At 43.1% G+C, this 13753-nt stretch overlaps 1 protein-coding gene across 7 annotated transcripts in view; it reads right to left on the reverse strand.

The window, feature by feature from the left end:
- Positions 1-13753, reverse strand: part of NCKAP5 (NCK associated protein 5) — a 685167-nt gene that overhangs the window by 383260 nt on the left and 288154 nt on the right. For all 7 annotated transcript variants that reach the window (XM_019553971.1, XM_019553966.1, XM_019553969.1 and 4 more), the window contains one exon: positions 9802-9865. In XM_019553971.1, the coding sequence (XP_019409516.1) occupies positions 9802-9865 (64 nt within the window). The remainder of the gene's footprint in view (positions 1-9801; positions 9866-13753) is intronic.

Genomic DNA, 13753 nt, shown 5'->3' on the forward strand with positions numbered 1-13753 from the left:
CCCCCTGAGATCAGCTGTGCACCCCGTGGAAGTGCCAGCAGCCATGAAGCTGGAAGTGCCAGTGGAAGTGCACTTCCCATTTCGCCTCTGGCTCTGCAATTAGCCGCTGGGGGCCCCAACCCCTCCCCAGGCTCATCAGCGATCTGGTGCCCCCTCAACTCGGGAGGCACCAGTCACCCATGTCCTCTGCTCCCCTGCATCAGTTTTGCCTCAGACTCGCAGCAGCTGTGGAGGACCAGGAGAATTTCCTTCCACTCCCTGAAGCTGTGTAAGATTTGCAGGGGCTGAGGCAAGGACTCTGTAGTTCAGGAGGGGAAGAACTCCCCTTAGCTCCCTGAGGCTGTCCCAAGCTGGGGGACCCTGGGCTGGGGTGGAGGGAAGACCCCCAAGGCAGGAGCTCCCTGGTGCCCCCATGCTGGGCTGCACGGACAGGCACCTGGCCCAGAGGACTTCTTTTCCCTCTCCCCTATGGCAGGCTCTGAAGCAATGAATAGCATGGAAGAAAGAAGGGAGAGGGCTGCCAGTGGTTGAAAAGCCCCCACCACAGGGGTCTTCCCTCCCTCCACGTGTTGTGTAGACCTTGGTTAGGAGGGGCTGCGGGTCTGTTCCCCTTCCCCCCGTCCATATGGGTTGACGGGCACATGCAGGATGCAGGCTAAGGGGCAGAGCGGCGAGGCAGTCCCTGCTCTGCTTGAGGAGGCAGCATAGCCCAGGGCTGCAAAGCAACCTGGGATGATGGGGGACAAAGTTAACTTGAAACAGGAAGGGGTCTGGGACAAAAGTTCCATAATCTGGTTTGACCTAAATCAGTTAAGTCTGATACTACATCCAACCAGGTTTATCTTCAACCAGTTTTGGCCATTTTAAAAGCAGTTTATGGGCTCCAAATTTCTATTCTGTTACCTGTTTAAACAAGTTTCTGATTACTTAAACCAAGTTATGTGTAACTTCTGTTTCTAGCCCTAAAGAAGCTCAATCATTATTATCAATTGTAACCACCATTTAGCTGCCATTAAAATCACAGAATTCCTAAAAAGAATGGGAAACAGTGCAGATAGGCCAGGTAACGGGAACAAAAGACAAGACACTGGGATTAGAGCCATTCTTTCTGGTTTAGAATGTCTGAAGGTTCACATGGAGGTTATCACTCAATAGCTGTAGCAAGCAAAAATGTGAAGGAACTTAATTATCAACATTTAAATCAACAAGGAATATAAATTCAAGCAGTGTTAAAAAGAAATATTGAATCTGCTTCATTATGCACTACTTTTTTAAATTACAGTACAGACAGACAGTTATATAGAGGCAGGGACATAAAAGTTGGGATTTCAAAAAGATAATTTAGCTTTTTGTATCTCATCTTTAACAGTTCATTTATTGCTAAATATCATCTATTTTTGAATGACCCAAGTGCTTCTGCATCAACAGACTTTCTGTTTGCTCAAGGCTATTGCACAGATTTATCACTTCTCTGATAGAAAATGCTTCCAAGCTGGAGGCAGTACATTGTGCTGCCATGTGTAAGACCCAAGTTTGAGTGAAACCTCAGGACTCCCACTCCTCAGAGAAGACCATGCACATTGCAGATGTAATGTGCTGGGTCTCTAAAAATGCTGATTGCACAGATTTTAGGAACACTCCCTGCTAGCTGATTAATGGAGCAGTAATAATGTCAGCTTTGGTGCGGGCCACGTAGCCTCCTGCTGCAGCACTAAGTGCCACAACAGTGATAACAGCCAAAGAGGGGGAGAGGAAGCAGAAACACTAATGCCAAGAGTCTCCATAATAATGGGGTGAGCTTGGCTAATACTGTGCTGTCTGGGGGTGATTAAGTGACACTCTATATGCAAGAACCTGGAAATGATGAAGTTATACATAAAGGTATATACATATACTTACATATACACACATACACATATCTACATATACACATACATATGTACACACACATACGTATACATACATTTTTATTTCTCTACTATTGGTGCAGGCTGAAGCTCAAAAACTATATAGTTTAGTTTTTCCTTATATGACCTTTTGGATACAAATCTGAGCTAAGAAGAAAATAAACCGAAGCTAGTCATTAAACCCTCCCATCAATTTTATTATGAGACGGATCAGCTCCTTTCTCTGTTCTTCACTGCTTCTATCTCTAAGTGGAACATACAAATTTCAGAGGCACATGAAGATGAAAGGATTTGAGGAAATTAGTCAAACTTTTTCAAACCGTAACAAATAAAAGTTTCATTCAGGTTTACCTTAACTTGAATATACAAAACAGTGCAATGAAGCTGTAACACAGTTCAGTGTCTGGTAACAAATGAATCATTTCACTGGTTGTGCAAATATTTCCCCCCTTTTCCTTCTTTTGAAATGGACAGTTTGTACCAATTTATGCCAAAAACTCCTTATAAAGCAGTAGTAGTGCAGCTCACAGTGAAATTCATTAATATAACTTGTTTTCCCATTATTAGCACCATCTGAGCCTGTTGAAAGTCTTAACCAGGGTTTTAATTTCTCCACAGAGAGCTTTAAATTAATTAGTGGTTTACTTGCTAACAAAGAATCTGATACATTTACAAATCAATCTAATGTAGAAGGATTACAGGAGGGTGGAAACCTATTCACTGGGGACCTCACATTCAGTTAACATGGTATGTTTATAACAAAAGGGTGCAGGTGTGAAATAGATGGATACAGGGAAGATGCCATGATAATCACTTCACATCACTTAAAAACACAGCAGGAAACATGGTAAATCAGAGCCTAAGGCCCACCCTAAGTGAAACCTATGTAGACATAAAAGACAATATCACACCACTTTAGCCTTCATAAATAAATTCCCTGAGTCCTAGGATTGCTATGGTTTACAGGCCAATGAACTAATGATTTGCATTAAAATACTTAGATGCAGGAATAAGAACAGAAAACATACATGTGCACACATATACATTAAAAGACACAAAATATTCACAGTTTTAATTATCGTTCACTCTGAATCCAAAGAAAGCAAAGGAAGTTTGGTAAGATATTTTACCATGGTTAAATTATGTGAGACTAATGAAACAAGGTCCTTAATGATTTCAAGATGATCCCATATATTTCTCTGTTCTAGAATAAACATAAATAAAATAAATGTTTTGCTAGCTTAATCTTAAAAAAAAAATCTCTTGATTTTAAATATACGCTGCAACCACATACTAAAAATGTACATTTCTCATTCACTTCAGTGAAAGCTATGCAAGTATGAGGGCATAACCCTGAGTTAGTCTATAGGGAGAGAAAATATCATTGGACATACTAGAAGAAATTAGAATAGGACAGTACACCTGGAGGAAGAGCCACCATCCAATCTAGGAGTATCCTTATTGTTTCCACTTCAATAGGTAACATCAGTAAAGGGACAGTGCAATTTGAAGGTGACCAGTCTACAAACTGGAAGATATTGCTGAGGGGGTTCAACAAAAACAAATTTAAATAAATAAGCCCAAACAAATCATCAAATGTTCATGTATAAATGTGGCCTCTCCTTTTTCTATTCCAAAGAATGCATTCCTTATATTGATTTCAGCTCTAGGTGTGACACCAACTTTTCAATACCTACAAGCTTAAATACAATATTTTTATACAAATAAAATATATTTCTATATCTTTGGTGGTGAAGATCTGTCCTGAGATTAAATACTTTCATTTAGTCTTTTCACCTCAGCATTTCTCAGTATCCCTCTTATGCCAAGAATGAATTGGACCCCGAGAAAATGTAAAATCTTGGAATTATAAAAATTGATTTCCTAGGAGGCTGTACCCTGACAAAATGGTGATCACATACTATATGCAATTCTTAATCTCTTCATTTATAAAAAGATACTTTTTTCATAAAAAATATATTTCCTCACTGCTCACCATATGTTATTTATACAGATGTGTAAAACTCATTTATTGAACAAATGTATTGCAACTTAAATAGTATCTACAACACATGCTTAGTATTTACTTTTCATTATTGTTTTAGTGCCTGAATAATCCCCACTGCAGCAATTCCTGTAATGGTGGGTGGACAAGAATGCAACAAGTCTTTCCTGTCTATAATTTCTATGAGCTTTATGCAAAAGGCAACAGCTGGTCATAAGTTATGGCAGAGATTAACCGGCATCCCTCTGTGCAGGAAAGCAAATCCTAAATGGCGTATTCTTAACATGATTCATGCTGGGAAGGCAAAAAGGAAAAGTATCCACAACTTTCTCACACTGTGACCAAATGGGTGCCAGATGGAAAGTGGGGGAGTAGAGGCCAAAAGCTGTAGCACCATATGCTCTCCCTTGAATTGCACAGGTGTTGGAGTAACACATGTGGGAAAGGTATGAATACACGACATTCATTGACATGGGTCAGACTTTTATTGTGCATGGGTTTGACTTAATAACTTAGTGCAAAGAGACCACCTATTACTAACTTGGACCACCTCTGGTCTCAAAAGCCAAATTCATTTTTGAATTTCTTAGCAGAAAATAACTGAAGCCAGAGAAACCAGCAAAAGAGCAGATAATGTCTGTCAGGGCAAATGACTGAACCTGTGGATAGCCCCTTTGCTTGGGCAACAAGATTTAGGAGGACAGCTAAATGGTAGATTCCCCCAGCCTTGCATACTCCTGGCAAAGGCCAGCTACATACTCTCTGTAAGTCTCAGGAATACTCATCAAATGAATGCACAGGGTCCCTGTCAGGGACTTTAATGTGTCTGAGTTGGAGTAAAGATGCACAAGTCTGTGTACAGGAATGGCCTGGCTAAAAACTGCTGACAGCTATTTCTTGCAAGAACACTAACATCATTATGTTAATCACAAGGCTGCATTTAATCTGTTCTGCACATGACATAAACAGGAATGACATGCACACCTAAACTCCTGGAAGTCTTTCAGCTGTGCTCATTCACTTCCCTCCCCGAAGGAGGAATTAGTGCACTCCATAAGTGTACATTCTCCCTGGCCTCTGAATGTGTGACGCTACTGGCATATTGGAAAAAAGGAGCATAAATACTGTTTACCAACCCTGACCTTTTCTTACTGCAAACTGTTCGGCTTTGGAAGTGCAAGTCAACAAGGTCAAATATGAGTATTTGGTATGACTTTATAGTTTTGTTTAAACTGTAACTATACCTGCATTTTTAAATACTTGATCATTTTCCTCTCCCTTCCTTCTCCCAGGCATTACATAGGATTTGTCTTTTAGACTGCAAGGCATGTGGGACATGTCTTCTGTACAAAACCTAGGGAACTGGGGGCCCAACCTGACCAGAGTGCCTGGGCATTACCATGATATGATGAAGTTAACAACAACAAACCTCAGGCTATGCTTTACATCAGTACAATACAGAATACTAACAGTGATTTATTGGATGAAAATAGGAGACACTATTCCTTATAGTTTAAACTAGCCAGAGAAGCAGCAGGAACCATCTGTCCAGTCTAAGCAAGAGGCCAAGTGATATGAGCTAGCAGCAGGAGCAAATAACTATTCAGTCTGAGAGCTCTGTGCCAGGGAAGGCAGCAGCCCGTCATCAGGAAAGGGTCCAACATTGTCACCAAATAGATAGACCCCAAGTGAATGAAGGATGTTTGTTACGGTTGACACACTACTGCTGTAGCTATTACTGAGATGGTCACTGCATCCACAAGATGCCTAAAGTACTCCATCACAACTTCCTAAGCTACTGCACCTCCAGTTTGCTGGAGTACTTGTCCAGTAGCAAGTCAGATCCAGAATAAATGCTGTTGCAAGGATCTCTTCATCAGTACCTGACAGATATTGTGTCCAACTTCCTCTTTGACTGATGCCACTTCTTACTGCTCTTTTCCTTTGTCTCCAACCTCAATAACCTTGGAAGAAGGTGTCAAAACTGATAGACACCTCTCCTGTAGCCCTTCTGAATCATGGAAGTGGCTGCCCATCATCACAAGGAATCACATATGTGGTGCTGATTCAAGAATAGAGGTGGTTCTACAAGACTTTTCACTCCCCCATTCTAAGTTAGTGGTGGCCAACCTTTCTGAAAAGCCTGCCACAAGGCAAGTCCAAACTATTAGATAATGCCATTGCAATAACGTGTGATGCTACTGGCATAGTGAGAAAAAAAGAGCATAAATACTGTTCACCAACTCTGACCTTTTCTTACTGCAGATTGCTTGACTTTGGATGTGCTAGAGGGGCATGGCAGTGTTGAATTTGGCAGTGCCTACTTCTGTACCTCCCATGGGGCCAAATCCTCAAGGCAGCACCAACCCCCAACTCCCACCCAGATACCTTTCCCCACCCCAATTCCCACCACTGGTGCCCTCTAACTCAGTGCTTGGGTCTCATGTGCCAAACATACCAGCTGCCCATGTGGGGTACTTGTGGCACATATTTAAGGTACTTGTGGCTGCAAATATTTAAGGGACCACATATTTGTATAAGTTAATTAGATGCTCAATTTTATTTAATTTTTTTACCAAAATGTTAAATGGAATGAAATGGAAGATTCAATTCTAGTAACTTTACGACTTCTTTATATTATAGATCCCTTGCTTCATCTCCTGAGGACAAGTTTTTCTTGATGTTGGAGCATTCTGGCATCTAGCCCTCAAAGTCCTGTCTCATTCTCACAGCCGTACACGCTTGTTCTATTGATCCATCAGCACATTTTATGTTGACATTACTAGCTTTCTCTCATCTCGTAATTCTTCACTCTGTCCCAGAATTCCCACCTCCAAATTAAACCACGGAATACATTTAGCAGCGACTGTGCTAGCACTTCTAATACATACCTATGAACATGCATGGATCTGAGTGTCCACAGTAATGAAAATACAAAATGGTTCCACCATAGCCAAATGAATCAGGAGTTGGACAGAACACAAGATCTCAACCTGACTCTTCCAGACAGACTCTGGGGTTTTTGACCATTGTCACTTTCCTTATGGCTAAATTCCATATTTACTTGAATCTAAGATGACCCTGAATTTAAGACCCCCCCCCATAATTAGATTCTATACATGGAATATTAATAAATTTGCTATAATTTTCCATGTATAGAATCTAATAATCAGAGGGCCATCTTTAATTCATTCCCCCACCCACACTATTGCAGGGGTGGAGGAAGAGGTGGTATAGGAAGGTGAAGCAGCTTGTCCCCTGCTGATGCCTGCCCCCTACTGTCTCTGTCCCCTGCCTGCCCCCGCTTCCTCCCAGTCTCTGCTCCCCGATTCCTCCCCAGCCTCTATTCGTCCCCTTCTCCCCCACCCTCTGCTCCATACCAGGAGACTCCCTTCTTGTTCTAGCCTGGGGCACCAAGCACAGCCCCAACCCAGCCCCATAGCAGCTGTACTTTTGTTATGGCTCTGACCCTGGGTAGGGGTATGAGCCAAGCCACAGCAGCTGCCTGCCCCCCATCACTCTTGTATGCAATTCTAAAATGAGTGTCTTTCTCTGCCCCGCCCCCATTAAATGGGTGGGGAACTGAGAATAGAGTAAATACAGTACTCAACAGGCAGTCAGCACTGGCTCAATGTCTACTTGAGAAGAAGTATCAACTAGGGTTCCCCAGGGATCTGTTCTGAGCCCAGTAATGTTTAATATCTTCATTAATGATTTGGATGATAGGATCAAGTGCACATTTAGCATATGTGCAGAGGACACCAAGTTGGGTGGAATTGCAAACACTCTTGAGGACAGAGCTAGGATCCAGAATGACTGGATAGACTGGAGAAATTGTCCACAATCAATCAAATAACACTCAATGGCCCTGTCCACACAAGCATGGACATTTGTTTCCCCAGGAACAAGAAGCAATGGCACACTTTGTGCCACTGCTACTTGTGCCTGGGAAACACCCACACCACACACACTCTGGTGTGTGGCAGGTTACCCTGAGTGGGGTACAGGAGGCTGGGGCCAACAACTGTGCTGGACCCAGCAGTCTTACACTGTGGTCTTGGGAGTTTGGGGTGCTCCTGGAGCTGACAGCCTTGCCAGCAGCTGGAGTGTGGCTCCTGCAGGCGAGGCTCTGGTTTCAGGCAGCACAGGCTCTCGCCACGTGTGCAACCCAGCTTTTTTTAAGACGTGGGGTTTTTTGACCCCAGGATCTCCTACAGCCAAAAAATGCCCCCGCACTGCAAGGTAGCAGCATGGGGAATGCCTGCATGTATGGCGTATCACGTCGCAGTCGGAAGTGCCACATACGACACATGTTCACACCCATTTCAACATAGCCAATAAGAGCAGCTGCAAAGCCCTGCACTTGAACTGGAATAATTGCATGCACCAATACAGACTGGGGAAGGACTGGCTAGGCTGCAGTATTGCAAAGAAGGACCTGGGGTTACAGTAAACCATAGGCTAAATATGAACCAACAATGTGTTCCTGTTGCAAAAAAACACAAGAATAAGTCAGGACAACATCCACCCATTAATTTTTTTTCTTGAAGCAGTAGGAGTGCTTTGGATTAATATATACTGATAAATGTTACCCTGCATAGAAAGTTAAGCAATATTGCTTATTTAACAGAATCTTGGATTATCCTGCAAAATGTATTCCACACTCAAGGTATTGCATTAGTTCTATGTCTTCACCTGAAAATTAGTTCATACAATTAAAACAGACAGACACATTTCAATCAAGGTAAAATCAGTTTCTAGATTTTGTAAAAGTTATTTACACTGAGAACCAAAATGCAATTACAAACCTGAAGCCTGATCTTGGCCATCCTCCTCACGCAAAACCCTCTCTTGTACTTAAGCAGATGTTTTATCATAGTTGCAGACTGGATTGTGGCTTAACATTTGAAACAAGTGTTTCTCAACGTGTATATCAAACCTTTGCTTCCATGTATAAAATACCAACATTAAACTCAATCTTTCCTGCAAACCATCAGCTATGCATCTCAAATGTCTTTCAATCTATTGTAAAAAGTCTTATAAAAGGGGTTTCTGAAAAATTTTAAGGGGACCAATGGACTTTTTTCTTCAAGACTGCCTCACATGACTAACAGAGCATTTAAATGCAAAGGTAGACTCTCCAGCTGATCATCACCTCTGGCTCTCTCCATTGAGCTAAACACATTATGGGTCAAATTCTTCATTGAGATCCATGTATGCAATTAATTTAAGTCAATGGTAGCTGCATGACCATGTTCTAGGAAACTGGTTTTAGTTGTCGTTGTTTTGTTGTTTTTGTTTTAAGCTTCCCAAACACATCTCTTTTATCCCCTGGATTCCCCTAAGCTATTCACCTAATACAGGGGGAAACCAAATTCTTACCAGAAGTAAAACATTTGCTGGATTTTAAATAATTACCTTCAGTAAATGTTCAAAATGAGAAAATGTGTAAAATGAGAAAAGTAAAAATAAAGAAATTAAACTTATTTACAGTCAAGACTGCTCCTTTTTAAAGTTCCTTCTCTTTCATTTTCCTATCTTTTACAGATTGGTAGCATTGAATAATGACTAAAAAAGTTTCATGCCTCAGTCAGAATGTGTCTGCGTTCCCCACGCTGCATATATGGTTCCAAACTTGAACTTCCAGAAACTTTCTCAGTGAAGCAAAGAAAGAGGAACTGACTTCTAAGGAAAACTTTTCCAAGACAGCAGTATCTTTAGCTGTAGGGTTTTCCAAACAGTGTTATGAACACAGAATCAGCTAAACTTTCATTGAGCTTCATGCAGGATTAATAGCTCAATGGCCATCCTCAACAAGATGAAATATGTTCAAGATCTGAATGGAGAGGGTACAATAGAATTGCAAATAGGATAATAGCCAAAGCTTACCATTGTTCCTTCACTCTTATTTCGTGCAACTTCCCGCTGCAGCCGAGCCACAGACAGCTTCTCCCTATGGAAAGAAAAGCATATGAATAGCAGTTCATTTTTCACAAGTAGGGAGAATACGCCGGTCACTCGTCACTGTAGCATTCTTGGACATTGCTGTGGTAACCTCTTGGCAGATCCAGCTCTCTGCCATATTTCCTAAAAATATTTCATGGGGTTCAACATTATTGTTGCATTTGTGATAGTTTGACAGTTTGACAAAATGTCAGTAAATCAAATAATCTAAGACCCACTGTTTCACTGAAACAGCTAACAAAGTAGCCCATAAATTTAGACTTTCAAAACTTCTGTAAGTTACATTGCATAGTGGCACCTTTTATCTCCACCCCCTCCCCCGATAATTTACAGATCAGCTTTACCCTGCTCCGTGACAGTTGTGGTTGGCATATTAAAATACAAATAGAGTAACAAGGATGGCTAGATAGATGGATGGATCCTTGGTACTCTGTGTGTGTGTGTGTGTGTGTGCGCGCGCGCGCGTGCGTGCGTGTGTGTGTGTGCGTTATATGATCAATAAACTGAACAAGCAGCATGTGCCCTCCAACCATACTCACAAGAACAGTATATAGTGCTTTGTATTATACTACTACTTAAACACTTTAGGGTACTTTTACATGTAGGGTGACCACCCATCCCTAATTAGGTAGGATAGTCCTGGAATAGGATCATCAAGTCCTGGTCCTGGGCTGCATGGCTCCAGGACAGCATTTATCCCAGATTTGCAGCACTGTGCAGGGACTCGGATTTCCCCCTAAAGGCGGGCAACAATCCAGCCTGCAAGGGACTGCCAGGAGCGGGATGCAGAGAGTGCCACGTGCATGTGCTCACCCACAGACATGCACATGGCCGGGAAGCAGCCAGACAGGTTGGATAGCTCAATGCAGGTAAGTGTATGGTGGGAGGAAGGGGAATGGGGGGCAGATCAAGGCCCCCATGGTGAGGGAGGGAGTGGGGCAGGCTCTGGTGGTGCTGCCCAGACAGGGAGGAGCATGAAGCCCTGGGGCTGGGGTGGGAAGTGGGACAGATATGGGTGGCTCATCCAGGGTGTGCAGGGCATGTGGGGGAGTGACTCCTCACCACTGTGTGCACCCCTCAGGGGTGGGCATTGGGGGAGCACATACCCCCCAGAATTGTGCATGGAGTGTGGGCAGATGTGGGTTGCCTTCTGCAGGCTTGGGGCTTCCTTCCCCACTGCCCATCCCCTGGGAGCCCCACACCGGCACAGGGCAGCAGCGGCATGGAGCTTTGCCAACCAATGCTACCAGGCAGGCAGGGGGTGCACAGCTGGCATGGGGTTCCTGGGGGAAGGGCAGCAGGGCAGGGAGCCCTGAGACCACAGTGAACCACCCACATGTACCCCCACCTACTATGTCCAGCCGTGCTAGCAGCAGGGGGGTGGGGAAGGCAGGCATGCGTCCCGCCTTCCAATTTGAAAAGGTTACCACCCTATTTACACATGCTCCTGGGTGGGGAGGGAGGCAGCATTTTAATTAGAGCGGCTCCGAGTGCTGCTCTAATTAAAATGCCACAGCATCTTGTGTATCAGTGTCCCCATGCTTCAAAATGGTGGCGGGGGGAAGGGGACTTGAACTAAAGCTTGTTCAACGACCACTATTTTGAAGCACAGAGACACTGATACACAGAAGCAGGAGGCTGCTCGAGTGTGGTAATTGCCAGGTTTCAGCAGACTTGATTAACTGAGCCTGCTCCAACGCACTGTAATTACACCGTATGGGAGCAGCCTCCGCGCTCATGTACAAGCACCCTTACAGCCTAATCCTGCAGTCTCCCATCCCATGAAATCTTCAGTGAAATCCTAAACTTGGCCCATTAGGATTATTTTCTTAAGGAAGAACTGGGGACAATTCTGTGTACAACTAACCACAAAACACAAGATGTTTCTCTTTAAGGAGCTGTGGGTAAGAGACAAAAGATACAGCATTTACTGACCGGGGGGAAGAGGGAAGGGAACTGTTTATGGCATGAAAAAAAACATGGTAGGTAAGAACTTTTACATCTCTTCTTCCCAGAAAATATAAAGCAACACCAAGGAAACCTCTACTAGTGAAGCACAGAAAAAAAAAATCAAGGAAAGTAGCAGGGGAGAATAGCAGGGGAGAAAAATAAGCTGATATGCTAGAGTGAGTTCCTTTAAAATGGTTTTAGGAAAGGCAACAAAAAAGGTCAGAGGTCTGGAAAACATTATTTAGAAGAAAAGGTTGGAAGAACTGGGATTATGTAGTCTGGACTAGAGAAAACGGAGGGGGATTTGGTAACAACTTTCAAGTACCTGATGGGTAGCTTTAAAGAAGATGGTGACAGAATATTCCCTGTGGCTGCAGAGGACAAGGCAAGGAGAAATGGTCTTAAATTGCAATAATGGGTAGGATATTAGGAAAAACTCTCTCACTATGCAGGTGGTTAAGCAATGGAATAGGCTATCCATAGAAGTCATGGAATCTGCATCCTTGGAAGTTTTAAGAGCAGGCCAGACTAGCACTTGTCTAGAATGGCTTAAAAAAGATAATCCGATCTTGACCTGAGCATAGGTTGGACTAGATAACTTCCTGAGTTCTATTTTTCTATGATTTTTCAAGTGCATTTTTCAACTGGGTTCTGGAATTATTATATGATATCAATGATATACCCTCCTGCTTCCTCCAACACAGCAAACAGCATACAATGCTTACTTGGGGTGTGGGAAAACCACTTCTCCACCAAGACAAATCAAGAGAAATGCATCTGCTGGTCAAGTCACTCAACTATGTTGTGAGGTTTGGGTCCTTACTTAAACTAGGCAGAGCAGGGATTTGAAACTCCCCCGATGAAAGCTCCAGCCAGTCTGTTGGCTTCTCTCATGTTCTTTATGAAAATTTCTGAAAGTTGCTGGTTTGCACTGATGCAGAACAGACAAATTTTTAAAATCTTGAAAATATTATATCTTGAAGATGATTAGCTTACTGAAGGAAGACCTTTTCTCTTTTCAGTTAAAAAAAAAAGTTCAGTTCCAACACCTACGTACAACCCTCTCTTCTGACAGCACAACGGACAGCATAACACCATGGCTTAAAATATGCCTTTACAGTAATTTTGAATTAAAAAAGAATTATTCTAAAATAGAAAAAATGAATCAAGGGGCATGAAAAAGAAGGGGGTAAAGATGTGGCAGGTAGGAAATATGGAATGAATCACCACTCAAAAGAAAAGGAAATGTGCAAACACTTCCCAAGTTGCTTTCTTACTCTTCAAATGAAATAAGACTTTTTTAGTGATTGAGTTTTAGCATTAGCAGAGACCAGTCAAGGCAGTCTGGAACTCAGGGAGAGCAAATGTAGTCAACGGTGCACCATAGCAAAGTTCCAGACTCCTCCCATGTTAAGGTGCAACAAAGAAATCCATGAAAGGGTCAACGGTGTACACGGATAGGCCCAGGCTCAAGGAGGAAGTCTCAAAGAGCTAGGTCCCTCCATCACCCCTAACTAGCAATGTGGCTATACTGAAATGATGATACTGGAACATGATCTCCAACTTAAGAGAGGAAAACAAACCTAAACAACTTCATTATACCTCGGCAATCACCAACTTGGAAGGATGCAACAGGCTACAATCAGACCTAGACAGGTTACAAGGGTGGGCGGACGAGAATAGGATGGGTTTCGACACAGACAAGTGCAAGGTGATGCACCTTGGAAGGAACAACCGGCACCATACCTACAGGTTGGGGAACTCCCCTCTTATCAGCACGGAGGCAGAAAGGGATCTGGGGTTCATCACTGACTCCAAGATGAACATGGGCCAGCAGTGTGGGGAGGCAGTCAGGAAGGCCAACCGCACCTTGGCATGCATCCACAGATGCATCTCGAGCAGGTCCAAGGAGGTGATCCTCCCCCTC

This window comes from Crocodylus porosus, unplaced genomic scaffold (assembly GCF_001723895.1).
Source record: "Crocodylus porosus isolate Cpor-Errol unplaced genomic scaffold, CroPor_comp1, whole genome shotgun sequence".
Classification (NCBI taxonomy): Eukaryota; Metazoa; Chordata; order Crocodylia; family Crocodylidae; genus Crocodylus; species Crocodylus porosus.